Genomic DNA, 27,666 nt, shown 5'->3' on the forward strand with positions numbered 1-27,666 from the left:
CATCATTTTTTTGCACACGTGGAGGAGCGCGTGGATTTCCTACCATGATCTTGGCAAACGCCTTCTGCATCGTCCTCTTCGTAGGTGAGTGGCCCCGGCGGGGGTGCCGGGGGCGGGGTGGCGGCTGTCGCCTGGCCGAGGTGGCGCGTTCCCCCTGGGCGAGGGGCTGCGGGGGCTGAGGCAGCGAGCGAGCCCCTCCGAGCTGGCACCGGCGCTGCGGCAGGAGAGGGGCACGGCGAGGGGTTTAACTTCATTTCCTATTCCCCGTCAACTTGAAACGGGGAGGGGGACACGGGGGACACAAGCCCAGCCGCCCCCTCGGGGCCGGAGCGAGCAGGATCACCCAGCAGCCGAGCCCTGCCCGTCCCCCATGCCCGCTCCCCTTGGCAAACCAGCGCGGATTTGCGTTTCGGGGGACATCTCCCCCTTCTCCCCTTCCCACCCGTGTCCCCCGCTGCCCTCCATCCTCCCCCCGCGCCATTCCAGAGCTTGGGAACGCGGCGTGGACACTCGGCGGGGAAAGTTGAGCTCGTGGCTCGGGTTCCTGCGTGGGGAATCGCCGTCCCCGCGCCCGGATCGCGCCGGAGCCGCGGGCGGCTCGGAGCTTTGTGCCGGGAGAACGCTCCCGTTCCCAGCGCAGCCTCCCCTGGCAGCAGCCGCTGGAAAGGGGAGCAGCCGCAGCCCGCGCTGGCTTTGGGGTGAAAGGGAAAGGAAACGGCGATGCTCGGGGCTCGCCCTCCGCCGCTCGGGCGTGCCGCGCTCCCGGGGCCATTCCCGGCTCCCGCAGCTCGCGGCTGCCTGGGATGCGATCCCGGCTCGCTGCAGCGCCCGGAGAACTTTGAGGAGCCGGCCTGGGCTGGGGGACAGGGACAGGGACAAGGGACAGGGACAGGAGGCTGCTGAGGGAGACTTGAAGGTTGGCACAGCCTCGTTCCGGGGGGGCTCGGGGTCCCCGGGGAGCGCTCTGCTCCCGGCTGGAACGGGGGGCACGGGCTCTGCCCTGCTCCCAGCGCCACCCCAGCGAGGCACGGGGTGCCCGGGGGGGCGGGTGCCCCCCAAGCCTTTGGGGACGGGGGGACAGAGGCCTGAGCAGGTGGGGACCGAGTCCTGGGCTGGGGGAGCCCCTGCCCGGAGGGGTCGGGGGGTGCCAGGGCGGGGGGCTCGGGTGACGCCCTCAGACAGAGAGAAAGGGGCGGGGTGGGGACACCAGTGGGGACACCCCCGTGTGTGGGGGGGAAGGGTGCTCCAGCCTGGCTGGGGGCACAGCTGGACATCTGGATGTGTGTCTGGGCACATCTGGACACGTGTCCGGGCACAGCTGGATGGCTCAGGGAGAGATTTGGGGCACAGGGACCTCCAGGGGGACAGGGATGCCCCACATCAGGCATCCAAACCAGGGCCCACCTGCCCTCACAGCGGGGTTGGCATCGAAGCAGGACCCTGCCCCCATCCCTGGGTGTCCCTCCCCCCCCCATCCCTGGCTGTCCCCAAGGTTCTGTGGGTGCAGGGCGAGGCTGAGGAGCTGGAACCCTGAGCAGGGACCCTGCACCCCCAGATTCAGGGATGGGGTGACCATGGCGTGGCCTCACGCTGAGGATCCTGGAGAAGGAACATCCAGCTCTTCCCAGCCGGCATCATTCCCGGGAAGCCAGAAAATCCCTTTGGTCCTGGCTGGGAAGCTGCGTGTTCCGGAGTGATCCTCGCCAGGAGAAACATTTCCCTCTAAAGCTGCCGGCTCTCCGAAGGTCTCCGGCAGAAGCAGAGCAGGAGAACATGGATTAGAGCTCGGGAAGAGGCTGCTGGAGCCGGGAGAAGCCGTGGGAACGGCAGGAAAAGAGGCCAGCACCTTGTGCAAATCCTCGCTGTGCTCCAGTACCCCAGAGCCTGCCGAGGATTAGCCGGGAATTCTCTGCAGATGTTTCAGCCACGGAGTTCCGGGAGGGCGGCTCTGCCGGGAGGGGTTTTTCTGGGGGGTAAAAAATCCCCCTCCTCAGTTTCCCCCTCCACCCAAACTCCTAGGTGGGAATGAGGAGCCGGGAGGAGCGGGGGGCTCCAAGGAAAGCACCCAGGCTGGAAAAAGCCCCAATCCTGCGGGATCTGGGGCAGCACGACAAAGGGCTGTGCCCGCCCTTCCCGCTCCAGGATCCGCCGGCACTCCCGGCTCCGGCGGTGCCGCATGCTGCCGGTGCCACCGAGGGGCTCGCAGGACCCCGTTCCCTGCAAAACCGTGGGAGAAAGGTGGGAAAATGGCAAAAGGCAGGAGGATCGGGACCAGCTCGCCCACACAGCTCATCCCTGCTGCTCCCAGAGAGGGGATTTCTTCTGGGATTCCCAACCTGACCCACCCAGAGGGCACCCAAGGATGTTCCAGGTGGTCCTTTGGTGCCAGGGCAAGCATGTGACCCTGCCCTGCCCATGGGGACAGGAATGTGGCCAGAGGAGGGGATTTTTGGGACGAGGCTTCTGGAGAAGTGTGAGTTGGAGCTGGGGCAAGCAGGGCTGGAGCTGGAGCTGAGATGGGACAGGTTGGAATGTGGTGGAGCTCTGGAACAGTTCTCCACATCCAGTGGAGCTCTGGAACGGCTTTTCACACCCAGTGGAGCTCTGGAATGGTTCTCCATGTCCAGTGGAGCTCTGGAATGGCTTTTCACACCCAGTGGAGCTCTGGAATGGTTCTCCAAGCCCAACAGAGCTCAGGAATGGCTTTCCATGTCCAGTGGATCTGTGGAATAGCTCTCCATGCCTGGTGGAGCTCTGGGATGGCTCAGCATGTCCAGCAGAGCTGTGGGAAGGCTCTCCATGTCCATGGAATTCTGGAATGGTTCTCCACACCTGATGCAGCTGAGGGCTGAATCTCCAGATCTGGTGGAGCTGTGGGATGGCTTTCCACACCCCGTGGAGCTCTGGAATGGCTCTCCATGTCCATGGAATTCTGGAATAGTCTCCATGCCTGGTGGAGCTCTGGAACAGCTCTCCACACCCAGTGGAGCTCTGGAATGGCTCTCCATCTCCATGGAATTCTGCAACAGCTCTCCATGCCTGGTGGAGCTCTGGAATGTCTCCAATGCCCTGGAGCAGTTTCCCTGTGACCATGGCTGCAGTAGGATCAGTTTTTCCCAGTTTCCCATTTTTTGGATGCCTCAGGATGGGATTTCCTGGCGTGTGAAGGCGCAGAGTTCCACAGCATCATCCCAAGGCACCACCCATGGCGTGGCGAGGCTCTGGCATTCCCAGCCCCGGGATCAGCGTTTGGGGCACCCGTTTCTCCTCCAGTCCCTCACGGATCCCGCCTGCCTCCCGTGTGGAATACAATCCTGCCAGGCCTGGCCTGGCCTGGCCTGGCCTTCCCGAGGGGAATCTGCTGCTCCAGGCTGGATCTAACGTGGCTCTGGGGGCTCCTGGGCGCTCTCCAGACCTCTGGGAACATCGGCTGGACACCGGGATCTGTGGATCTGTTCCTTGGAGTGACCGCAGCCAGCGGAGGTGTCCCCGCCTGGGCACCGCCCACCCTGCTCCTGTCCCTCCTCAGAGCCCCCCTGGCACCCGAGGTGGGCAGAGATATCTACGGCCACCCGCTCCAGTGCCACCCGCTCCAGTGCCACCCACACGGCTCCAGTGCCACCCGCTCCCGAGGGACACAGCGGGCAGGGACGCGTGCCCAGCCTCGGGGGGGCAGGGGACCAGCCCCGCCCGCTGTGGGGGACACACGGGTGGCCCCTGTCGCGTTCCTGTAGGTGTCACTGTCCCCCTGCCAGACCCGGGCTGGGGAAGGGGCTGCCAGCGGTGGCCGAGGCGGTGCCAGGCGGGAGGGGACAGGGACGGGGACACACCGAGGGGTCACCCCTGCCCACCACCCTTGGCGGGCACCAGGGCGGGCACAGAGCGGGGTCCCGCCCCCATCGCCCCCCGGAGCAGAGCAGGGTCCCCTCCAGGTGCTGCCATTCCCACTTTTCCTTGCTCCAGGGCTTTCCCTGGGAGCTGGAGGGGGGAGGAGGGGCCAGGAGTGACAGCGGGTCCTGTCCCCATCACCCTGGGGGCGGGGGGGAACCAGCGCTGCCTGTCCCCAATTCCACCGGGGAGGGGACAAGCCCGGCTTCGCCTGGGCCGCATTTAGCAGGAATTTTGCCTGGATTTAGCAGGAATATTTCCAGGGGGAAAAGCAGATGCGGAAATGATGGGAACAGCGGGAGAGCTGTGGGAATGCGGGGGCAGGGTCCGAGCGGGGACAGCGACAGGGACAGGGACAGGAGCCGGCCGCGCTGGCCCGCTGCCACCCCGGAGGGAAGCTCCTGTTCGGAGCCGCAGCTGCCCCGCGGCCCTGCCAAGGCCGAGCGCTCCAAAATCCATGAGTCAGATGCCCTAAAAATCCTGTGACGGGGCTGGGGAGGATGAGCAGCCAAAGGCAGGCTGTGCGCGGGGACTCGGGATGGAGCCGCTGCCCCCGGGGCTCCGGAGCTCTCATGGGTGGCTTTGGAGGGAACAAGGAACGCCAGGTCCCCGGCTGAGGTGTGGGATTAACCCTGCAGCTCCCCACCCCCACCGGGCAATCCCGGCTGTGGGGGAGGCAGGGACACCCCTGGAGGTGCTCCAGGCCAGGCTGGACGGGGCTTGGAGCAGCCTGGAGTAGGGAAGGTGTCCCTGCCCACGGTGGTTTAAAGGTCTCTTCCCACCCAAGCCATTCCAGGATGGTGGGATCTCATTCCAGCCCCTGCCATGGGCAAGGACACCTTCCACCATCCCAGGTTTCTCCAAGGTGGCCTTGAGCACTTCCAGGGACGAGGCAGCCACAACTCCCCTGGGAATTCCATCCCAGCCCCTCCCAGAGAAGAATTCCTTTCCTTTTCCCCCTTTCCTTTTCCCCCTTTCCTTTCCCTCTTTCCTCCTCAATTTTCCCTCTTTCAGTTCTTAAAAACCCATTCCAGCCCAGACAATTCCATGATTCCCAGGCTGGGCTGATACTGCCACCCTTGGGAAAATTCCTCTCCTTTGACGGGAGAAAAAAGCCAGAAAAAAAGCAAATTAAAGCCCGTGGTGAATAATCTCAGCTGGCTCCAGGCACAGGCACAACTCCTCCATCCTCAGCTCCAGCTTTCCCACCCTCGGGCACACCTTCCCCACAGAATTCCAGAATTCCTGGCCTGCTTTGGGCTGGAAAGGGCCTTAAAAATCTCATCCCAACCCCCCTGCCACGGGCAGGGAGCTCTTCCACCAGCCCAGGTGATTTTGGCACAAACGCAGGTGGATTTGGGGGCTCAGTGCTGAGCCTCAGGTGCCCATCTGGATTTTCTGGGGTTTTAATCTGAATTTCCTGGCATTTTCATCTAAGGTTTTCACCTGAATTTCCTGGGATTTTCACCTGAACTTCCTGGGGGTTTTAATCTGAATTCCCAGGGGGTTTCTATCTGAATTCTCTGGGTTTTAACCTGAATTTCCTGCCCATTTTTCCTCCCTGGGGTCCCCGTCTGCCCTGTCTGCGGTGCTCACCTGGGGGTTTTAACCTGAATTTCCTGAGGGTTTTAATCTGAATTCCTTGGGGTTTTAATCTGAATTCCCTGGGGGTTTCTATCTGAATTTCCTTCCCATTTTTCCTCCCCGGGGGTCCCCATCAGCCCTGTCTGGGGTGCTCACCTAAGGGTTTTTATCTGAATTTCCTGAGGGTTTTAACCTGATTTTACTGGGATTTTCACCTGAATTTTCTGGGTGCTCATTCCTCTTTCCTGGGGTCCCCATCTACCCTACCTGAGCTGCTCACCCGGGGTTTTAATCTGAATTCCCTGGGAGTTTTAATCTGAATTCTCTGGGGTTTTAATCTGAATTCTTTGGGGGCTTCAATCTGAATTTCCTGCCCATTTTTCCTCCCGGGGGATCCCCATGTGCCCTGTCCGAGGCCCTCACCTAGGGTTTTAATCTGGATTTCCTGGAGGTTTTAATCTGAATTCCCTGCCCATTTTTCCTCCCGGGGTCCCTACTTATCCTATCTGGGGCGCTCACCTGGGGTTTTAATCTGGATCCCCTGGGAGTTTCAATCTGAATCCCCTGGGGGCTTTAATCTGAATTCCCTGTCCATTTTTCTTCCCCGGGGTCCTCACCTACCCTAACTGGGGTGCTCACCTGGGGTTTTAATCTGAATTTCCTGGGATTTTCACCTGGGGTTTTAATCTGAATTTCTTGGGATTTCCACCTGAATCCCCTGGGGTTTTAATCTGAATTCCCAGGGGGTTTTAACCTGAATTCCCCGGGGCTTTCAATCTGAATTTCCTGCCATTTTTCCTCCCGGGGTCCCTACCTATCCTATCCGGGGCTCTCACCTGGGTTTCAATCTGAATTCCCTGGGGGTTTTAATATGAATTCCCTGGGGTTTTAATCTGAATTTCCAGGGATTTTCACCTGAATCCCCTGGAGGTTTTAACCTGAATTCCCTGGGGTTTCAATCTGAATTCCCTGCCCATTTTCCCTCTCGGGGCACCCCCCCCTACCCTATCCGGGGCGCTCCTTCGGGCCGGCGCTCACCTTCCTCCCTAACCTGTGCCCTCCTCTCCCTCGCCTGTCGCTGCCCGGCCCAGATGAGGTGCTGCGCTCGCTGGCCGGGCCCCCCTCGCCGCCGGCGCTGTCCCCGCCGGGCTGGCGAGCTCCGGTGGACTGCGTGCGAGCCAACGAGCTGTGCGCGGGCGAGCCGGGCTGCAGCTCCCGCTACCGCACCCTGCGGCAGTGCCTGGCCGGGCGCGACAGGAACACCATGCTGGCCAACCGCGAGTGCCAGCTGGCCCTGGAGGTGCTGCAGGAGAGCCCCCTGCAGCACTGCCGCTGCAAGAGGGGCATGAAGAAGGAGCTGCAGTGCCTTCAGATCTACTGGAGCATCCACCTGGGGCTGGCTGAAGGTATGGCGGTGGTGGGGGGTCGTAAAGGAGCGTTTTGGGGTGGGGGAGATCATAAAGGAGGGGTTTGGGGTGGGGGGGATGGGGAGATGCCAATGGATCAGAGTGGGGTGGTGGGGAGACCCTAAAGGAGCACCCTGGGGTGGGGGAGACCCCAAAGGAGTGCCCTGGAGTGGTGGGGACCCCAAAGGAGCACCCTGGGGGGATGGGGGGACCCCAAACGATCTCAAATGGAGTTCCCTGGGGTAATGGGGAGACCCTAAAGGAGCGCCCTGGAGTGGAGGAGACCCCAAAGGAGTGCCCTGGAGTGGTGGGGATGGGGAGAGGGATCTCAAATGGCGTTCCCTGGGGTGATGGGGAGACCCCAACTGATCACCCTGGGGGTGATGGGGAGGGGGAGACCCCAATGGATCACCCCAGGGTGATGGGGATGGAGATGGGGAGACCCTAAAGGAGTGCCCTGGAAGTGATGGGGATGGGGAGAGGGGTCCCAAATGGAGTTTCCTGGGGTGATGGGGATGGAGAGACCCTAAAGGATCACCCTGGGGGTGATGGGGAGATGCTAATGGTTCACCTGGGGGTGGGATCAACAATGGGGATGGGAAAATCCCATAGGAGCTTCTTGGGGTGATGGGAATGGGGAGGGCGAGGTCCCAAAGGAGCACCCTGGGGGTGATGGGGAGACACCTGGGGTTTCAATCTGAATTCCCTGGGGGTTTTAATATGAATTCCCTGGGGTTTTAATCTGAATTTCCAGGGGTTTTAATCTGAATTTCCAGGGGTTTTAATCTGAATTTCCAGGGGTTTTAATCTGAATTTCCAGGGGTTTTAATCTGAATTTCCAGGGATTTTCACCTGAATCCCCTGGAGGTTTTAACCTGAATTCCCTGGGGTTTCAAGCTGAATTCCCTGCCCATTTTCCCTCTCGGGGCACCCCCCCTACCCTATCCGGGGCGCTCCTTCGGGCCGGCGCTCACCTTCCTCCCTAACCTGTGCCCTCCTCTCCCTCGCCTGTCGCTGCCCGGCCCAGATGAGGTGCTGCGCTCGCTGGCCGGGCCCCCCTCGCCGCCGGCGCTGTCCCCGCCGGGCTGGCGAGCTCCGGTGGACTGCGTGCGAGCCAACGAGCTGTGCGCGGGCGAGCCGGGCTGCAGCTCCCGCTACCGCACCCTGCGGCAGTGCCTGGCCGGGCGCGACAGGAACACCATGCTGGCCAACCGCGAGTGCCAGCTGGCCCTGGAGGTGCTGCAGGAGAGCCCCCTGCAGCACTGCCGCTGCAAGAGGGGCATGAAGAAGGAGCTGCAGTGCCTTCAGATCTACTGGAGCATCCACCTGGGGCTGGCTGAAGGTATGGCGGTGGTGGGGGGTCGTAAAGGAGCGTTTTGGGGTGGGGGAGATCATAAAGGAGGGGTTTGGGGTGGGGGGGATGGGGAGATGCCAATGGATCAGAGTGGGGTGGTGGGGAGACCCTAAAGGAGCGCCCTGGGGTGGGGGAGACCCCAAAGGAGTGCCCTGGAGTGGTGGGGACCCCAAAGGAGCACCCTGGGGTGATGGGGAGACCCCAAAGGAGTACCCTGGAGTGGTGGGGATGGGGAGAGCAATCTCAAATGGAGTTCCCTGGGGTAATGGGGAGACCCTAAAGGAGCGCCCTGGAGTGGAGGAGACCCCAAAGGAGTGCCCTGGAGTGGTGGGGATGGGGAGAGGGATCTCAAATGGCGTTCCCTGGGGTGATGGGGAGACCCCAACTGATCACCCTGGGGGTGATGGGGAGGGGGAGACCCCAATGGATCACCCCAGGGTGATGGGGATGGAGATGGGGAGACCCTAAAGGAGTGCCCTGGAAGTGATGGGGATGGGGAGAGGGGTCCCAAATGGAGTTTCCTGGGGTGATGGGGATGGAGAGACCCTAAAGGATCACCCTGGGGGTGATGGGGAGATGCTAATGGTTCACCTGGGGGTGGGATCAACAATGGGGATGGGAAAATCCCATAGGAGCTTCTTGGGGTGATGGGAATGGGGAGGGCGAGGTCCCAAAGGAGCACCCTGGGGGTGATGGGGAGACCCCAAAGGATCATCCTGGGGATGATGGGGATGAGACACCCCAATGGATGAGCGTGGGGTGATGGGGAGACCCCAAAGGAGCACCCTGGGAGTGGTGGGGGTGGGGAGGGCGTTGCTGGAGTTTGGGGAGGTTTGAGGGGGTTTGGGTGAACTGGGGGGAAATGGGGTGAGGGGTGGTCGGCCAGGTGGGCAGGCCAGGGAATTCAGATAAAAACCCCACAAAATTAAATGAAAACCCCAAGAAATTCAGATGAAAACCCCAGGAAAATTAAATAAAAACCCCAGGAGATTCAAATAGGCACCCCAGGGAATTCAGATTAAACCCCAGGTGAGCACCCCAGATAGGGCAGATGTGGAGCCCAGGGAGGAAAAATGGGCACCCCAGAAAATTCAGGTGAAAATCCCAAGGAATTCAGATTAAACCCCCAGGTGAGCAGCTCAGGTAGGGCAGATAAACACCCCAGGATAGAAGAATGGGCACCCCAGGAAATTCAGATGAAACCCCCAGGAAATTCAAGATGGGCACCTGAGGCTCAGCACTGAGCCCCCAAATCCACCTGCGTTTGTGCCAAAATCACCTGGGCTGGTGGAAGAGCTCCCTGCCCGTGGCAGGGGGGTTGGGATGAGATTTTTAAGGCCCTTTCCAACCCAGAGCAGGCTGGGAATTCTGGAATTCTGTGGGGAAGGTGTGCCCGAGGGTGGGAGAGCTGGAGCTGAGGATGGAGGAGCTGTACCCAAGGAAAACTCTTCCAGAGTGTGGGAAAACTGGAAAAACTCTTCCAGAGGGTGGGAAAACTCTTCCAGAGGATGTAGGGGAGCCGTACCTGAGCCCAGGGCCCCCCTGGGTGAAATTCCCTCCAAATCTGGGTCAGTGCAGGAAGCAGAGCCCCAAACCCCGGCCCAGAGCAGGAATTACGCCCTAATTGTTTTCTCCCGCTCATTAGCTGCCCTCATTGAGCAGTTTCCCGGGGTTTTTCGGGAATGAATGAGGGAATGGGAATTGCACCTGGAGGAGGGAAGAGCCGTGATTAAGCCGAGCTTTAAGGAGAGGCGGAAGCTTTGTGGCGATCCTTTACCGTGCGCGAAGCAACGAGGAACACAAATTTGTGCCTTTTAGCGGAGATTTCGGGGTTCCCCTCCTCCCATCCGAGCTCTCCCTGCTATTAGGGAGGCTCCAGCCTCCTTCCTGGGGGTTAATTGTGGCTCCAGGCAGGTCCAGCGCCCCGTTAATGCTCGGTAATTTCCCTGGCGAGCAGCAGGAGTCAAGCGGGTGTTTAATTATTTATGGCAGCGATGGAGGTTACGGGGCCGCCTAAACGCACTTTATTCAAGAGGGAAAGACGGAGAGGGGAGAGGGAATGGTCTGGAGCGGGGTTTGGATCCTGTTCCCATTCCCGGTGAGGATCAGGAGCCGTCCTCGGGGCGTTGTGCCCAAATCCCATCACTCCGAGAGCAGCACTGGGAACCTGCAGGGAACAGGGACGTCCCAGCGGGGTCTTTTCCTCCCAAATTTCCTGGGAATGGCCTGGAGCGGGGTTTGGATCATGTTCCCATTCACAGTGAGGATCAGGAGCTGCCCTCGGGGCGTTGTCCAGATTCCATCACACAAGAGCAGCACTGGGAATCTGCAGGGAACAGGGGCATCCCAGCGGGGTCTTTTCCTCCCAAATTTCCTGGGAATGTCACTGAGTAACAGGATTTGGATCCTGTTCCCACTCCCAGTGAGGATCAGGAGCTGCCCTCAGGGTGTTGTCCCCAAATTCCATCACCACAAGAGCAGCGGTGACATCGCTGGGAATCTGCAGGGAGTAGGGACATCCCAGCTCCCTCCCAAATTTTCCTCCCAAATTTTCTTCCCTCCCAAATTTTCCTCCCAAATTTCTAGGGGATGGCCTGGAGTGGGGTTTGGATCCTGTTCCTATTCCTGGTGAGGATCAGGAGCCACCCTCAGGGCATTGTCCCCAAATCCCATCACCCTGAGAGCAGCCCAGGATAGGGACATCCCAGCGGGGTCTTTCCCTCCCAAATTTTGGGATTTCCCTCCCAAATTTCCCAGGAAATTCCTTGGAATTTCCCTCCTGCTTTGCTCCCTGCCTGGATTTCCACTCAGGGGTTTCCAAGAGATTCCTGAATTCCTTTTTTAGGGGATTTTATCACAATAAGAGAACCCAGAGCTGAGAACAGGTTTTTAGGTTTTTTAGGGGATTTTGTAATAATAAGAGAACCCAGAGCTGAGAACAGGTTTTTAGGTTTTTTAGGTGTTTTTAGGGGATTTTGTAACAATAAAAGAACCCAGAGTTGAGAACAGGTTTTTAGGGTTTTTTTTTGAGGTCTTTTTAGGTCTTTTTTTTTGGGATTTTGTAGCAATAAAAGAATCCAGAGTTGAGTGTGGACCCCAAAACTTCCAGCCTTGAACTCAGTGCCCCTCCCCCTGGAATATCCCAATCCTCTCAACTCCTGGAATCCTTTGGGATTGGCCACCACCAAACCTGGCTGGCCACAGGACGCACCACAGCCAAAATTCCCTGAACCTCTCCCACATCCCCCTTTCCTTTAATTCCAGTGCCTGGAAATCTTTTTACTTTTCCCTCCCTGAACCAGGGGGGTTTCTGTTCCTGGAACTGGCTGAGATTATTCACCACGGGCTTTAATTTCCTTTTTTCTCCCTTTTTCCCCTGCCTTTCCTCCCACCGAAGGAGAGGAATTTTATGAAGCCTCCCCGTACGAGCCGGTCACCTCTCGTCTCTCTGATATATTCAGACTCGCTTCAATTTTCTCAGGTAATAAAAGCGCCGTGTTTTATCTCCTGCCGGTGAACACAGAGCTGCTCCCAGCCAGGGAAAGGCTCCATCCCTCCACCTCCCTCCCCTGGGCCTCGTCCTTTGCTCCTCCAGCCTCTCCTCCCCTTCTGTTCCCCCCAAATTTGGGGTCCTGCGCATCATTTTGGGGGTTTGATGTATTTTTGGGGTGGATTCTTTCTGTTTCTGGGATTTAGGGGTTTGGGTTTATATAAAATCGCTGGGAAACCTGGAATTCCCGGGATTCCCTGAATTTGTGTTGTCCCCAGCACTGGGGAGGCACAAACCCAGCGCTGGATCCAGCGGGGTGCAGCCCTTCCCATGGAATTCCCAGTAGAATTCTTGGTGTTCTGGAGGATTTGGGACCCTCGGGATGGGGTGGAGCTGAGGGGGGCCCCGTTTGCTGTCCCCTCCCCGGGGCAGCAGCCTCGAGCTGAGCTCTGGGAAGCTGCTGGGAGAGGGGTGCTGAGACCCTTGGAGCATCCCTGGGTCCCTTTGGAGCATATTTCCATGACAACCTCCCCCTTGGAATATCCCTGTGTCCCTTGGAGCATCCCTGTGTCCTCTGGAACCCCTTTGGAGCATCCCTGTGTCCCTCGGAAGATTCCTGTGTCCCTTGGAGCATCCTTGAGCCCTTTGGAGGATCCTTTGGAGGATCCCTTGGATCATCCCTGGGTCCCTTTGGAGCATCCCCGTGTCCCTTGGAAGCCCTTCGACCATCCTTGTGTCCCTTTGGAAGATTCTTTTGTCCCTTAAAGCATTCCTGAGCCCTTTGGAGCATCCCAGTGTCCCTTGGAGCACCCCTGAGCCCTTTGGAACCCATTGGAACATCCCTGCATCCCTTGGAACATCCCCACGTCACTTTGGAGCATTCCTGAGCCCCTCGGAACATTCCTGAGCTTTTTGGAGCATCCCTTGGCACCCTTTGGAGCATCCTTGTATCCCTTAGAACATCCCTGTATCCTTTAGAACATCCTTGAGCCCCTTGGAACATCCCTGGATCCATTGGAAGCCCTTTGGAGCATCCCTGAGCCCCTTGGAGCATTCTTCCCTCCCTTGGAGCACCCCTTGGAAACCTTTGGAGCATCCCTGTATCCCTTAGAACATTCCTGTGTCCCTTGGAGCACCACTGAGACCTTTGGGAACCCTTGGAGCATCCCTGTGCCCCTTTGGAGCATCCCTGTGTCCCTTAGAACATCCTTGAGCCCCTTGGAACATCCCTGGGTCCCTTTGGAGCATCCTTGTATTCCTTAGAACATCCCAGTGTCCCTTTGGAGCATCCCAGTGTCCCTTGGAGCATCCCAGTGTGCCTTGGAACCCCCTGGAGCATCCCAGTGTCCCTCAGAACATCCCAGCGTCCTCCCACAGGGTGCCCAAGCTCTGCCTCCATCCGGGGGAATTTGGGTTTTCCCACCCATTTCCATGACAACCTCCCCGTGCCACCCCCCCGGCTTCTCCTCGCTTTTCCTCCTCCTGAACCCTCCCCAACCCCCCCACACTGCGGGATTTTGGGGGGTCTCACTGTCCCCACGCCTCGGGGACACCCCCAGGGCCGTGCCCAGCTCACCTGGGGACAGCGGGTTTGTGACACCGCCGCTGTCACCGCTGTCCCCCGCCGCCTGCAGCCCCCGGGGTGAATTTTCCAGGCTTTTCCAGGTGAATTTTCCCCGGGAGCTCGGCGCGGGTTTCTGGGGTGACGCTGCCACCCCCTCCCGCCTCCCGGCCGCCTTTTTGGGATTACATTGGCGTCAGGAAAACGTCTGGAGCTGCCGGGAAATCTGGAAAGCTGCGAGTCTGGAGCGGGGATTAGACACCGATTTATCCAGGAGAGCGGGGCGGGAGATTTTGGGGATGGGGAGAAGGGGGGAAGGGGCTCCTGGTGCAGCCGGGGAGGTGCTGTGAGCACCGGGGTGGCCTCGCTGCTGCTGCCACCCCCTCCCTGTCCCCTCCCCGGGGACATCGGCCCTGGCCTGATGGCGAGCGCTGAAGCGAACGCGTTCTTGGAGCTGTTCCTGGAGCAGGAGCAGCTCCTGGAGAAGGAGCTGTTAATTGCCCGGCGGGATAATTGGGAGCGGAGGGATGGCTGGGGAGCCGGGGCTGTGTAACCCGCGTGTAAAGAGCGCGGAGCCGGCGCTGCCCCCTCCCCGCGACCCGCGGGACCCCCGCGCTGGGCAGAGAAGCCGGGATGCTCATCCCTGCTGGATCCCCAGGAAACCACAGCCCGTGGCAGCAGGGAGAGGCTCCAGCTGGGAATTCTCCCTGCGGGCACCGCACTCCAGCGCGGGGTGGGCACCGAACCCCCATCCCCCTCCTCCTTATCCCCCTTCCTGCTCTTCCTCCCCTGTCCCCAGCGGCCGTGGGGACACGCAGAGGGGACAGCTGGTGGCCCCAGCCCCCGAGCCCAGCTCCTCGGCCCCCGTTTCCGCCTCTGCTCATGAAATTTTCATGCTCGTGCTTTATTAATGAGCTCCCCAGGAGCGCGGCGCTTCCAAAGCCGCGGCTCCATTAAGATGCAGCCGGGTCCCCGCAGGTCTCGGGCAGGGCAGGAGCGATGTTCCCGAGGAGACAATCGGCTGCCGCTTCCCACGGATCCCAAAAGCCCGGTTTTGTGCCGGAAATCTGCTGCTCACCCCTTCCAGGCCTCGGGGCTGGGGTGATCTGGGGTGCAGGGAGGGCTAAATGCATCCCCCAAAACCAGGGGGAGTAAAGAGACCCCGGTGCTCCATCTCTTAAATCCTCCTTTTCCTCATCTCTTCAATCCCCTTTTCCTCACCTCTTGAATTCCCTTTTTCCCACCTAAATCCTCCTTTTCCCCACCTCTCCAATCCCCCTTTTCCCACCTAAATCCTCCTTTTCCCCACCTCTCCAATCCCTTTTCCCCCTCGAGCTGTGTCCATCCTCTGGAGAAAACCCAAACCATCCATCTCTGCCCCAGCCCGGATTTGGGGTTTGGCTGCCAGGGCGGAGGTGAAGCCTCAAACCTCTCCAGGGGTGTCCAGCTCTGGAATGGCACCTTTGGCACATCCAGGGCTCTTCCCAAACACCTTTTCCTCCCTGGATTTGGGATTTCCTGGCAGCACAGCCTGGGTGTGCTGGTCCTGGGTGAAGGGGACAGGGGAAGCTCTTGACTGTCACAGCACGGGGTGGCACCGAGCCCCAAAAAGCTCCAAATGTCCTCCAAGGGCTGCAGGAGGTCAGGATGGCACCAGGAAGGGGCTTTGCCATTTAATTGGGATCCCTGGTTTAATTGGGATCCCTGAATCCTCGGGATCCCCAGCAGGACCAGGCTGGTGGCTCTCAGCTTGGGGACAATGGGACAAAAGACTCCCCCCGACCCTGTCCCCCTTCAGGGATGCAGAGGGAGCCGGGGGCTGAAGCTCACCTGGGATCTGCCATTTGCTAATTATCAGCATCCTCCAATTAGGATAGGCCAATTAGGAGCCTTCCCTTGCAGCAGAAGCTGGGGGCCAGCAGAGGAGAATCCATGGATTTGGCCGGGATGTGGAGGGGAGAGAATGAGGGATGAGGAGCCTTCAGAAGCAGCACCTGAGCCGCGGAGGGTGATCCGTCATTCCCAGCAAAAAAAAAAAAAGGAAAATGCTGTGTTTGTTCCCTAGCTGGGGCTTGGCCTCATCCGTCCTCTCCTGAGGGATGGGATTCCAGGGATGGACATGGGATGGGATTCCCAGGATGGACACAGGATGGACATGGGATGGGATTCGCAGGATGGACATGGGATGGGATTCCTGGGATGGATGTGGGATGGGATTCCCAGGATGGATTCAGGGTGGCATTCCCAGGATGGACAAGGGATGGGATTCCCAGGATGGGATTCCCAGGATGGATGCAGGATGGGATTCCCGGGATGGACATGGGATGGGATTCCTGGGATGGATGTGGGATGGGATTCCCAGGATGGATTCAGGGTGGCATTCCCAGGATGGACCCAGGATGGGATTCCCAGGATGGGATTCCTGGAATGGATGTCGGATTGAGCCTTTTGTCCCTTTCATCCCTATCTGGAGCTGTCCCACTTTTGGGGAGCCCCAGGAGGGGCTGTGGGAGCCACAGTGGAGTTGGGTTGATTATTCCACTTTTGGAGCTGAATATTAATTAATTAATTAATAATTAATAATTATTCTTTGAAGAATTGACAAAAGGAAAGAAATATTGCAATTTCACGGCCTGGATTCTGCCCGGAGGTTTGGGGGGTGTTGATCCTACAGATTGTGCCTGGAATGGGGTGGGGTCAACCCAGGGATGGGATGGGCTGTGCTGGGGATGCTGGGAGGTGACACTGATGCCACAGGGGTGGCATGACACCTGTCATCTTCCCCAGGTCAGGGGCATTTCCCTATCCTGGGTTTGAGGGCTTTTCCCTGCTCCAGGTTTGAGGACATCTCTCCAGCTTTGGAGGTTCCTCCCCATCCCCGGGCAAGGGCATTTCCCCATCCCATGTTTGAGGACATCTCCCAGTTTCAAGGAATTCTCCTCATCCCAGGGTCAAGGGTGTTTCTTATCCCAGGTTTGCAGGCTCATTCACAGCTTTCAGGGCTTCTTCCCATCCCACCTTTGATGGCATCTCCCCAGCCTTGAGGGCATCTCCCAGTCACAGGTTAAGGGTGTTTTTGAGGGCATCTCCCCACCTTTGAGGGCGTCTCCCAGTCCCAGCTCAAGAGTGTTTTTGAGGGCATCTCCCCACCTTTGGGGGCATCTCCCGGGGTCAAGAGCAATTCCCCCATCTCAATCCCATCTTCCCACACTACAAACCATCTCCCACCTTTGAGGCCACCTCCCCAACTTTACAACCACCTCTCCATCCATCCATCCATCCATCCATCCATCCATCCATCCATCCCTCCCTCCCCACCTTCCTGACCCCAAATATCTTTTCCCCCGGGCAGGAATGGACCCGGCCACCACCTCCAAGAGCAACCACTGCCTGGACGCGGCCAAGGCCTGCAACCTCAACGACAACTGCAAGCGCCTGCGCTCGGGCTACATCTCCACCTGCAGCCGGGAGCTGTCGGCCACCGAGCCCTGCAGCCGCCGCAAGTGCCACAAGGCCCTGCGCCAGTTCTTCGACCGCGTGCCCAGCGAGTTCACCTTCCGCCTGCTCTTCTGCTCCTGCAAGGACCCGGCGTGCGCCGAGCGCCGCCGCCAGACCATCGTCCCCTCCTGCTCCTACGAGGACAAGGACAAGGACAAGCCCAACTGCCTGGACCTGCGCGGCGCCTGCCGGGCGGATCACCTGTGCAGGTAAAGGGCGTGCTGGGGGGTTCTTGTGGCGTGGGTCAGGTGTTGTGTCACCTCCCCGGCATTGGTGTCACCGCCTGGTCATCAGTGTCACCCTCCTGGCATTGGTGTCATTGCCCTGGCCATCAGTGTCACCTCCCTAGTACTGGTGTCACCTTCCCGGTCATCAGTGTCAGCCCCCGGCCATCAGTGTCACCTCTCTGGCATTGGTGTCACCACCCAGCCATCAGTGTTACCCTCCTGGCATTGGTGTCATTGCCCTGGCCATCAGTGTCACCTTCCTGGCATTGGTGTCACCTCCTGGCCATCAGTGTCAGCCCCCAGCCATCAGTGTCACCTCTCTGGCATTGGTGTCTCCGCCCAGCCATCAGTGTTACCCTCCTGGCATTGGTGTCATTGCCCTGGCCATCAGTGTCACCCTCCTGGCATTGGTATCACCACCCAGCCATCAGTGTCACCCTCCTGGCACTGGTGTCACCCTCCTGGCATTGGTGTCATTGCCCTGGCCATCAGTGTCACCCTCCTGGCATTGGTATCACCACCCAGCCATCAGTGTCACCCTCCTGGCATTGGTGTCATCCTCCTGGCATTGGTGTCACCCAGGCATTCGGTGGCTTCTCCCACGGTCCATGGGTCAGGTGTTTGTGTCACCCTCCTGGCATTGGTGTCACCCCCTGGCACTGGTGCCACACCCCCAGCCTTAGTGTCACGTGCCTCAGGATCAGTGCCACCCCCCTGTATCGGTGCTACCTCCCAAAATCAGTGTCACCCCCCTGGCACTGGTGCCACCTGGGCACTCTGGGAGCTTCTCCTGGCAAGGTCCCGGCATCAGTGCCACCGTCCTGGCATCAGTACCACCCCCAATATCAATGTCACTGCCCTAGCATTGGTGTCACCCTTTCAGCATCAGTGTCCACCTCCCGGCATCAGTGTCACCCCCCAATACTAGTGCCACCTCCCCTGGCATCAGTGTCACCCCCAGTATGTGTGTCACCCCCCAGGCTCTGTTTTTCCCCGTGTTTGGCTGGGGAAGCAGCACTGGACAATGCCCTGGGGACATCCAGGGGACAGATCCCAAGAAACAGGGACAGAACTGCATCCTCCCAAACCTTCCCCGGCTGCCGAATTCCCGCTGCTCCCCCTTGCCAGCGCAGAGCTGGGTGCCGAGGCTCCTGCTCCTTCTGAAACCCATTTGTCACGGGGCACAACCCCTCCTGTCCCCCTCGGGACCCGGATCCACTTCCCGATAGCCCCGACTCCCGCCAGGAGCAGGATCTTCTCCCCGTCAAGGTGATGGAGTTTCCCGGCGCTCGGCGGGGAAATAAATGCGAGCTCCGGATCTTCCTCGGGCTGCGAGCGGAGATGTTTGAAATGTGGGAATGTGGCTTTTTATCAAAAAGTAATCCAAGGAGCTGGTGGCCATGAATAAAAGATACCCGGGAATGGCAACTCCTCTCCATCAGCGCGCTCCGAGGCGGATGCTGCCGACGGATCCGCGCTCCGAGAGGGATAACGGGGCTGGAAGAGCCGGGGGGGCTGCAGAGGCCACGAGCTTTAATTCCTGCATGGAATGAAACCCCACACAAGGAGGGAAAGGGGGAAGGGGTGGCAGCTGTTGGGAGGATTTGTTTGCTCCAAGGTGGAAATGTGGTTTTTTGGGAGAAGCATGGGAGAGATGGGATGGGGGCTCTTGCTCTGGAAAATGCCCAAATCTGGGATTTATTTGTGTTGGTTTTGCTGGAACCTCAGGGATTTTTTCCTTGGAATGGGGCATGGATGCACTCCTTGGATCTGGGTTTTCAGGAGAACATCCCATCCCATCCCATCCCATCCCATCCCATCCCATCCCATCCCATCCCATCCCATCCCATCCCATCCGCTCCCGTCTGGCATCTCCAGCTAAAATTTTGGGACACAAAATCCCTGTGTCCCCTCATCCTGGGGAACAAGGCAGGGCCATGGGATTTCCCATTATCCATGGGTTTATCCATCCCAAACTCCTGATCCTGGAGGACAAGGCAGTGCCATGGGATTTCCCATTCCAGGAGTTTCTCAATCCAACATCCCAGCCCGATGCTCATCCCGATCTGACAGGGGCCTGGCGAGGGCTGTGGAGCCAGAGCAGATCCCAAGTGCTTCCAGAGCTGGAGGTGACAGGACATGAGATAATTCTCCTGCCAGAGTAATTAACCTGCCAGGGTAATTAATTAACCCTCCTGGCTCAAAGCCTAATGAGGGAAAACCCTCTCTGGCAGGATAGGATTTTCCAGAGGGATTTTTCCTGCATGGAGGTCGATCCAGGGGCTGCTGCTCCTATAGGACAAGATTTTCACCCCTAAAAAGAAGCAGAAGAATTGGAGGAGAGGGTAAATGAATATTCCAGCATGGAAAACAGCCCTTCCAGAGCTTTTCCTGGCTCTCCGTGCTGCTTTCCAGCTGCGTGGGGCTGCTGGGTTTGGACACCAGCCCTGTCCCCTCGGTCACAAAGGTCACAAGGAAGCCACTGGCTGCTCCGTCCTGCCGGGAATGGCTCTGCATGTGGAATGTTCTGGATGCAGGAGGGGTTTAACCCTTCCCTGCTGTCCTGAAGGCACAGAGGGTCTGGGATGTCCCTCCTTGTGTCCCCTCAAGGACTCAGATCCCGGTAAGGGGACAGGATCTTTGGAGTGCAGGATCTGGCTTATCCTGGGCTGAAATCCTAATTTGTTTCCTCCATATAAATCCATTCCAACGGCCTTGACCCAGCCACAAATCCCACGGGAGCTGCCCCAGGACTCTGGGAGCAACTGAGCCATGATTTGTGCAGCTCAGGAAGCTTTCCCCCCCTCTTTCCCCCCGTCTTTCCCCCCGTCTTTCCCCCCGTCTTTCCCCCCGTCTTTCCTTTTGGCCAAGGTGGGAATGTTGGATCATCTCCTGGGTTTTTATCCCAATTTTTGCTGTGTTTAAATCCAGGGGGGGTCAGGAATGCTCCCCCTCCCAGGATATTTGTGTGTCAAGGATTTTGGCCAAGGTGGGAATGTTGGATCATCTCCTGGGTTTTTATCCCAATTTTTGCTGTGTTTAAATCCAGGGGGGGTCAGGGATGCTCCCCCTCCCAGGATATTTGTTCATCAAGGATTTTGGCCAAGGTGGGAATGTTGGATCATCTCCTGGGTTTTTATCCCAATTTTTGCTGTGTTTAAATCCAGGGGGGGTCAGGGATGCTCCCCCTCCCAGGATATTTGTGTGTCAAGGATTTTGGCCAAGGTGGGAATGTTGGATCATCTCCTGGGTTTTTATCCCAATTTTTGCTGTGTTTAAATCCAGGGGGGGTCAGGGATGCTCCCCCTCCCAGGATATTTGTTCATCAAGGATTTTGGCCAGGTTTGGGCTGGAGCTTTGGCTCGGGAAGGAGGGAGGGGATCCAGGCTGGCTGGGGATTGATGGAACACCAAAGATGGGAAGGGAGCGCGGCTTGGGAGCGGCGCGGCCCCGCGGCACGGCCTTTGTTTGGCGCAGACACAACACCACCCGTAATGGATGTTTCCTTGATAAACAGCAGCTCAACTTCTCATTACTCCCTGTAATGAGAGCCTGTCTGGGAAGAAGAAGGAGCGGGGAAAAATTGCTCCTGGGTTTAATGGGAGCTGGGAGAGCTCGGGTTTGGAGGGGAGTGGAGAAGTCTCCAAACCTGGTTTGGGATTAGGAAATCTGGGAAATTCCCCAAATCTGGTGGATTTTGAAGTGGAGGGGCAGCACTGGGGGGTCCCCCATGTGTGGGAACAGCCAGGGAAAAAGAAAAGAAGGAGCAGGGAAAGAAGAAGGAGCAGAGAAAAATTTCTCCTGGATTTATCGGAAACTGGGAGAACTCGGATTCAGAGGGACTGGATGTGGAGAAGACTCCAAACCCAGTTTGGGAGTAGTAAATCTGTGAAAATCCCCAAATCTGGTGGATTTGGAAAGTCAAGGGGCAACACTGGGGAGTCCCTCACTTGTGGAGGTGGCTGGGGAAGCAGAAAAGAAGGAGCAAGGAAAAAGAAATCTGTGAAAATACCCAAATCTGGTGGATTTGGAAAGTCAAGGGGCAACACTGGGGAGTCCCTCACTTGTGGAGGTGGCTGGGGAAGCAGAAAAGAAGGAGCAAGGAAAAATTGCTCCAGGATTTAATGGAAGCTGGGAGAGCTTGGGGTCGGAGGGGAGTGGAGGAGCCTCCCAACCCGGTTTGGGAGTGGGAAATCTGTGAAAATCCCCAAAATTTGGTGGATTTGGAGGGGCAGCACCGGCGGGTTCCTCACTTGTGGAGGCACCTGGGGAAAAAGAAAAGAAGGAGGAGGGGAGGAAGAAGGAGCAGAGAAAAATTGCTCCAGGATTTAATGGGAGCTGGGAGAGCTCGGGTTTGAAGGGGACAGAGTGTGGAGGTGTCTCCAAACCCGATTTAGGATTGGAGAATCTGTGAAAATCCCCAAATCTGGTGGATTTGGAAAGCCAAGGGGCAGCACCGGGGGGTCCCTCACATGAGGAGGTGGCTGGGGAAGAAGAAAAGAAGGAGCAGGGGAGGGAAAGAAGATGGAACAGGGAACGATTTCTCCTGGATTTAATGGGAGCTGGGAGAGCTTGGAGAAATCTGGGAAAATCAGTGAAAATCTCCAAATCTGGTGGATTTTGAAGCGGAGGGGCAGCACCCGGGGGGGTTCCTCACATGAGGAGGAGGCTGGGGGAGGGCTCGGCTCCCTGCGGGCTCGCCGGGCTCTTACCACGAGAATCAGTCAATTCTCGCTGAATAATTAACTCGAGAGGCTTCCCAAGTATTGACTTAATGTGACAGCGAGTCTGTCTTGAGCCGGGCTTTGCTTGTGTAAACACAATCTCCTGTTGGGCTCAGTTAGCGGCTCAATGGGACAGAACGGGCCCGCAATTAAAATCAAACGGTGCCGGCTCCGTCCTCCCCTTCCCGGGGAGCCGCAGGGCTCGAGGATAAAAAAAATCCACCCAAAAAAGGCCTTTGAGTCACTGATCTCAGCCCTGGATCAAAACGTGGTGGCCTGAAATGCGTGTGGAGAACGAAATTGTTAATTAGTAACTGCCGACTTTGAGGTTCTGCCCTAATTATTTTCCCTCTTGCTGGGTTTCCTCTGCTTTGGGAGCTTCTCCCTTGGTTTGTTGTGGGTTTGACTTTTTCCTGCTGTGTCCATAGCTCTGAGCAAGGAATTCCAGAGGCTCCTGGAGGTCCTCCAGGATCAGAGTCCAACCTTTGGTCCCCACCTTGTCCCCAGCCCAGAGCCTTGAGTGTCACCTCCAGGGGATCCTTGGGCACCTCCAGGGGTTCCTTGGATACCTCCAAGGGTTCCCTAAGCATCTCCAGGGGTTCTTTGGGCACCTCCAAGGGTTCCTTTGCCACCTTCAAGCCATCCCTGGACACTTCAAGGGGTTCCTTGGGCACTTCCAGGTCATCCTTGGACACCTCCAGGATTCCTTGGATACTTCCAAGGGTTCCCTGAACATCTCCAAGGGCTCTTTGGGCATCTCCAAGCGTTCCCTGGACATCTCCAGCGATGGTGACTCCAAACCCTCCACAGGCAGCCCCTTCCCAAGCCTGACCCCGTTTCCATGAGGAAATTCCTCTGGAATTGAGGCTGAGAGCCTCAGAAGGACGACCAAAAATTTCCTTTTCCCCTCCAGCCTCCCGCGGCTCAGCCCAGAACAGGTGACTCCTCTCCCCAGACAACTTCTCCCGGATAAAACAAATCCATCCATTGATCTTTTTTCCCTCCCCTGTGAACTCCTCGCTCGATTTGGCAGCGGGTCATCCACAAAAGCTGACTTTTATTCCAGCTTCCCTCTTCCCTTCAGCTGCTCCCCCTCCCTGGGATGCTTTGAATTTACCTGCGAGCATTTGAGGGGAATTTTTTTTAATCTCAGCATCTCCCAACTTCAAAAGAATCCCTCTCCAGCAGGACGGGAATGTTGGGAGGGCGATGCCCAGCGGGATTTTCGTGTCTCGCCGAGTATTTTCCGTGTTGTCGCAGCTTCCTGAACATCCCCAGCTGGGCAGGAGAGGGGGAGAGGATTTTCTTTAAAAATTCCCTCAGTCCCCATAAATTGCCCGTGAAAAAAAAAAAAAAAAAAATTCCACCTCTGGAGGAATCCCAGTGTCTTTTCCATTAAATATTCAGGAGCAGGATGCTGTTGGATTGGATGTGTGCTGAGTTATCACTGTGGCTCGGGGGATGGGAGTAATTAACACTCAATTAAGCGGTTAAAAAAATCACAAAAAAAAAAAACCCCAAACCCATCCCAAAACCTCTGTGTTTGGTAAATTTTCATGTCAGAGCCAGTGGGGTTTTGGTGGTGCTGAATTCCTGCAGAAAAACAGGGAATGGGAGAGGAGCGGGAGGCAGGTGGGCCCTGTAGGGATGCTTGAAGTCCCCGAAATTTGGGATATATGTGCTGGGGGTGGGAGGACAGGAATAAAAATCCCCTAAATTTGGGATTTATGCACCTGGGATAAATGTACAGCTACAAGATGTCCCCTAAATTTGGGATATTGGCACCAGGTGTTTGTCTAGGAATGCACAAAGTCCCTTAAATTTGGGATTTAAGCACATGGGATAAATGTACAGGTGCAAATTTGGGATTTATGCACTGCGAATAGAGGTATGGAATTAAAAAGTCCCTTAAATCCAGGATATTTAAGAGGATCCAGGGATCGAGGTCCTTGGGAAGTGCCTGGATTTGGGAGCAGGGCGTGTTCAACCCCGGGATCCTGGGGAGTCTTCCTGCGACTTTTCCTGCAGGAATCCAAGAGGGGCAGTTTGGAAACCCCTAAATAGGAATCCAGCCCTTGGAGCAGGTTTGGGATGGCAGATCTGAGTGTATATCCAGAATTAATTTTTTAAATCCCTTTTCTTCCACTCCTTTGGTTTGGTTTTTTTTTTGGGGGGCGTGGGGGGAAGGCAACTCTTAGGAAAATCCTCCTCCATCCCTCATCCAGAGCCAGCCCAGCTCTTCCCAACTTTTCCAGGCCATCCCCACCTGCCTCCTCCAGCTGCCAGCAGCGATTTGGCACCAATTCCTCCTTGTTCCCGCTAAGATGGACTTGGCTCCTTCTCCTTTCCCTTTTTTTTTCATTCCTTTGGAGCCCTTGAAAGCCAAAACCCGCCGGGCCCAGGCCGAGCTTTTATTCCTGGCAGCGAATCTCATCCAGCGGCTTCCAAAGTCGCCGTGTCCAACAGGAAGAGTGACATCTGCCTTGGATATTCCTGAAGGATTTCCCAGCTGCATCCTCATGGATTATGAAAGGAATAACATTTGCCTCGGAGGATGCTCCGGGCCGGGAGCAGAGCCCCGGGGAGCAGCGGTGACAAATTTTCCTGGCGCTCCGCACTGAACTCGCCACGCTTCCTGCAGGGAATTGACGTCCCTTCGCCTCGGATTTGGGAAGAGAGGGAAATGCTGTCGGAAAGTTTTATTCCTCTCCCGCAGAGAAGCTGGGGAAGGAGCAGGTTTTTGGATTTCTGCCATTCCCACCCTGGAGCTGAGGTTTGGCTGCAGGGAGGGTGGAGCATCCCCCAGAAATAAAAATGCTGGAAAAGCTTTTCTGGGCTTTGTGCAAGGAAAATTCTCTTCCAGGAGCTGAGGATCTGCCCCGGGGATGGGAGTGGGATGGAGCCTCTCCACTCTGTGGGGAGTTTTCCATGGGCTGAGTCACAAGGAAGGAAAATAAACAGGGAAACAACGCTCCTGGTGCGGGAGTTTTATTTCCAGGAAGAAGGAGGAGAAAGTTTCCTCCTTGCCTCATGCACCATGGCAGAACTGCAGAATCCTGGTTTTCCCTGGAATTCCTGCTTCATCCTAAGCTCTTCCTCCTTCTCCATCCTCCCATCCCCAGCAAGGAGCAGCGCCTCAAACCCACCCCAATTCCATCCCTTCCCAAGGACATTCCTCTTGTGTTTTTACTGTTCATTGGGATCTGAGGTGTGGATGAGCACGGCCATTCCCAGGATCCTGTCTCCTTTTGGGAGCACTTGGATAACGCAGCTGGAGAGCCTGAATTGCCCTGGAATTTCACAGCCTGTGTGGGGATGTTGGGAATGGGGCACTTATTCTGTCTAAAAAATTCCTGCTGGCCGTGGAGTCACTCTGGGATGGAACTGGCACTGAAATCCTGTTGTTTTCCCACTTTTCCTCCTCTCCAGATCCCGTCTGGCTGATTTCCACACCAACTGCCAGGCCACATTCCAGTCCCTGACCAGCTGTCCTGGGGACAACTTCCAGGCGTGCCTGGGCTCCTACGCAGGGCTCATCGGTGAGTGCCGGGAGTCGGGATCGGGAATGGCTTTTCTCGCTGGGATTTCATCCTTGTTCTCTCCTCTTTGCCAGGCTTTGACATCACCCCCAACTACGTGGACGCCAGCACCACCAGCATCACCATCTCACCCTGGTGCTCCTGCAAAGGCAGCGGGAATATGGAGGAGGAGTGCGAGAAATTCCTGCGGGATTTCACGGAAAATCCCTGTCTCCGTAAGGCGCTTCCCCGCACTGCCCCTTTGACCTTGTTTTATCATTCCCATCCCTCCTAAATCTCTCCTGCTGCCAGGAAACGCCATCCAAGCTTTTGGGAACGGCACCGACGTGAACCTGGCTCCCAAAAATCCCAATCCCGCCGTGACGGTGCTGCCGAAGGTGGAGAAGAGCCCGGCGCTGCCGGACGACGTCAACGACAGCAACACCGCCTACGACACGAGCGTCATCAGCACCTGCACCTCCCTCCAGGTGTGGCCCAGTCCCTGCCACAAACTGGGAGCACTGGTGGGGGTGTGGGACATCGGCCGCATCCCGTGGGATGGGAAAATGTCCCGCTCGGACTCATCTTGGGGTTGGAAGGAGCCGGGCACTGTTTGGGGTCTGGAATGGGGAGGGAAATGGAATTCCCTGCCCGTCTTCTCCCTCACCTGCCAAGGTGACTCCCTGAGCCTGACTTCTCCTCGTTTGGGAGCTGGAATTCCATGGTTTTTTGGGAAATATGGAAAATCCGTGATGTCTTGCTGGGCGCTGGGCTTGGGCGTCCCTGTTTTGCTCCATGGGTGGAAAAGGAGTGGGAGGGAAATGGGACTGGGGAGTGGCTGGGGATGTTCCAGGAATGTAGGGAAATGGGATTGGGGATGTCCCAGGAATGCAGGGAAATGGGATTGGGGAATGGGATTGGAGAATGGCTGGGGATATTCCAGGAATGCAGGGAAATGGGACTGCGAAATGGCTGGGGCTATTCCAAGAATGCAGAGGAGTGGGATGGGGACTGGTGGGGTGTCCCAGGATTCCAGGCAGGATTCCTGGCAGGATCACAGTGGCAGTGAGGCAGGATCCATTGAAGCCTCTGTGGAGATGGGATGAGCCGTTCCCAAATTTCCCTGTACTCCATCACCCGCTCCGAGCTGATTCCCACAGGGAAATTCAGGACCCCAAACCAGCTCCAGGGGCACATTCTTCCCCTAACCATTCCCAATTTCTCCTGCCAGGAACAAGGCCTGAAGCCCAACAAATCCAAGGAGCAGAGCTTGTGCTACTCCCAGGTACTTGGGGGATCCCGGGGCTGGGAATTCTCTCCCAAAGCAAACATCTTGGGAATGACACCTCGGAGTGTTTCCCAACTTTGGGATGCTTTTCCCTAAAACTCCCATCCCTCCTCGCCAGGCCCAGCTGACCACGGATGTGATGCCAGACCAGAAGACTTTCATGGATCCCAAGGCGGGAAGCAGCCGGCAGCGGGAGAGCCGGATCCTGCTCCTCATTCCCATCCTGATCCCGGTGCTGGGGCTATAGAGGGGCGGGAAGGAGCAGCCGGTGGGACGGGGACGCTCGGACCAGTGCCACCAGTGCCACCAGTGCTCACCAGTGCCCACCGCTGCCGCGCTTGCGCCGGAGACTGGAACGCTCCCAAATCCCAGGAATGCCGAGCTCCGGAGAGGCAGGAGGAGCCTTCACCAAGCTGGGAAACTTTGGTGGTTTTCTTCCTACTTTTCATTTTTCCCGTTTTTTTTGGGGTTTTTTTTTGGTCTTTTCTGGGTTGGTTTTCCAGAGCGGCTCCTGGGAAAACTCCCTGGAATGGGCCTGGAATGGGGTCTGGAGCTGCCAGCGGTGCCGGGGAGGGGAAAAGAGTCAGAGAAAAGCTTTGGGAAAGGTGAATTTCAGGATTCTTTGCACTGGGGTGGCCACAGGAACAACGAGGATTCTGCATGGAAACATCCTGGAGGATGAAGGCGCCATCGGGAGCCACCCGGAGGGGACTCCCACAGCTCTTCCCGTTGGTTTTTGGGGGATTTTGGTTGGGAGTTTTCCTCTGAGAGTTTCCGAATGGAAGAGAAAAGAAACTGGTGTGAAATGTGTGAGGTTGTGCTGATGTTTTCAATCATTCCAGGGGAAGAGGTTCCATTTTCCTTTTTTTTAAAATTTTTTTTTTATTTGAAATTTGGGTTGGGAGTGGAACTTGACCCATCCAGGGTCAGAATTCCTTTTTTTCCCTCTCCGCTTTATTTCCTATATACATATAACATATGGATATTCCCATATACATAATCCTACCCATCCTGTGGCTTTTTAATTCCCATTTTTCCCTTTATTTTCCCTCTTTTTAATTTTTTTTAATCCCTCCAATTCCCACAACAACTTCCAAATGTATTCTTGGAAAATTTATTTTTTTTAAC

General features: G+C 57.1%; 1 protein-coding gene across 1 annotated transcript; it reads left to right on the forward strand.

Annotated features, from left to right (window-relative positions):
• Window positions 1-27,666, forward strand: GFRA2 (GDNF family receptor alpha 2). The gene is made up of 9 exons (XM_041471684.1): window positions 1-84; window positions 6,564-6,878; window positions 11,630-11,713; window positions 16,636-16,990; window positions 25,162-25,271; window positions 25,346-25,486; window positions 25,563-25,738; window positions 26,482-26,535; window positions 26,657-27,666. Exons 1-9 carry the CDS (start codon window positions 45-47, stop codon window positions 26,783-26,785), a joined length of 1,404 nt encoding a protein of 467 aa, XP_041327618.1. The 5' UTR covers window positions 1-44; the 3' UTR covers window positions 26,786-27,666.

The sequence above is a fragment of the Pyrgilauda ruficollis genome, unplaced genomic scaffold (assembly GCF_017590135.1).
Source record: "Pyrgilauda ruficollis isolate IOZ18807 unplaced genomic scaffold, ASM1759013v1 scaffold273, whole genome shotgun sequence".
Lineage (NCBI taxonomy): Eukaryota > Metazoa > Chordata > Aves > Passeriformes > Passeridae > Pyrgilauda > Pyrgilauda ruficollis.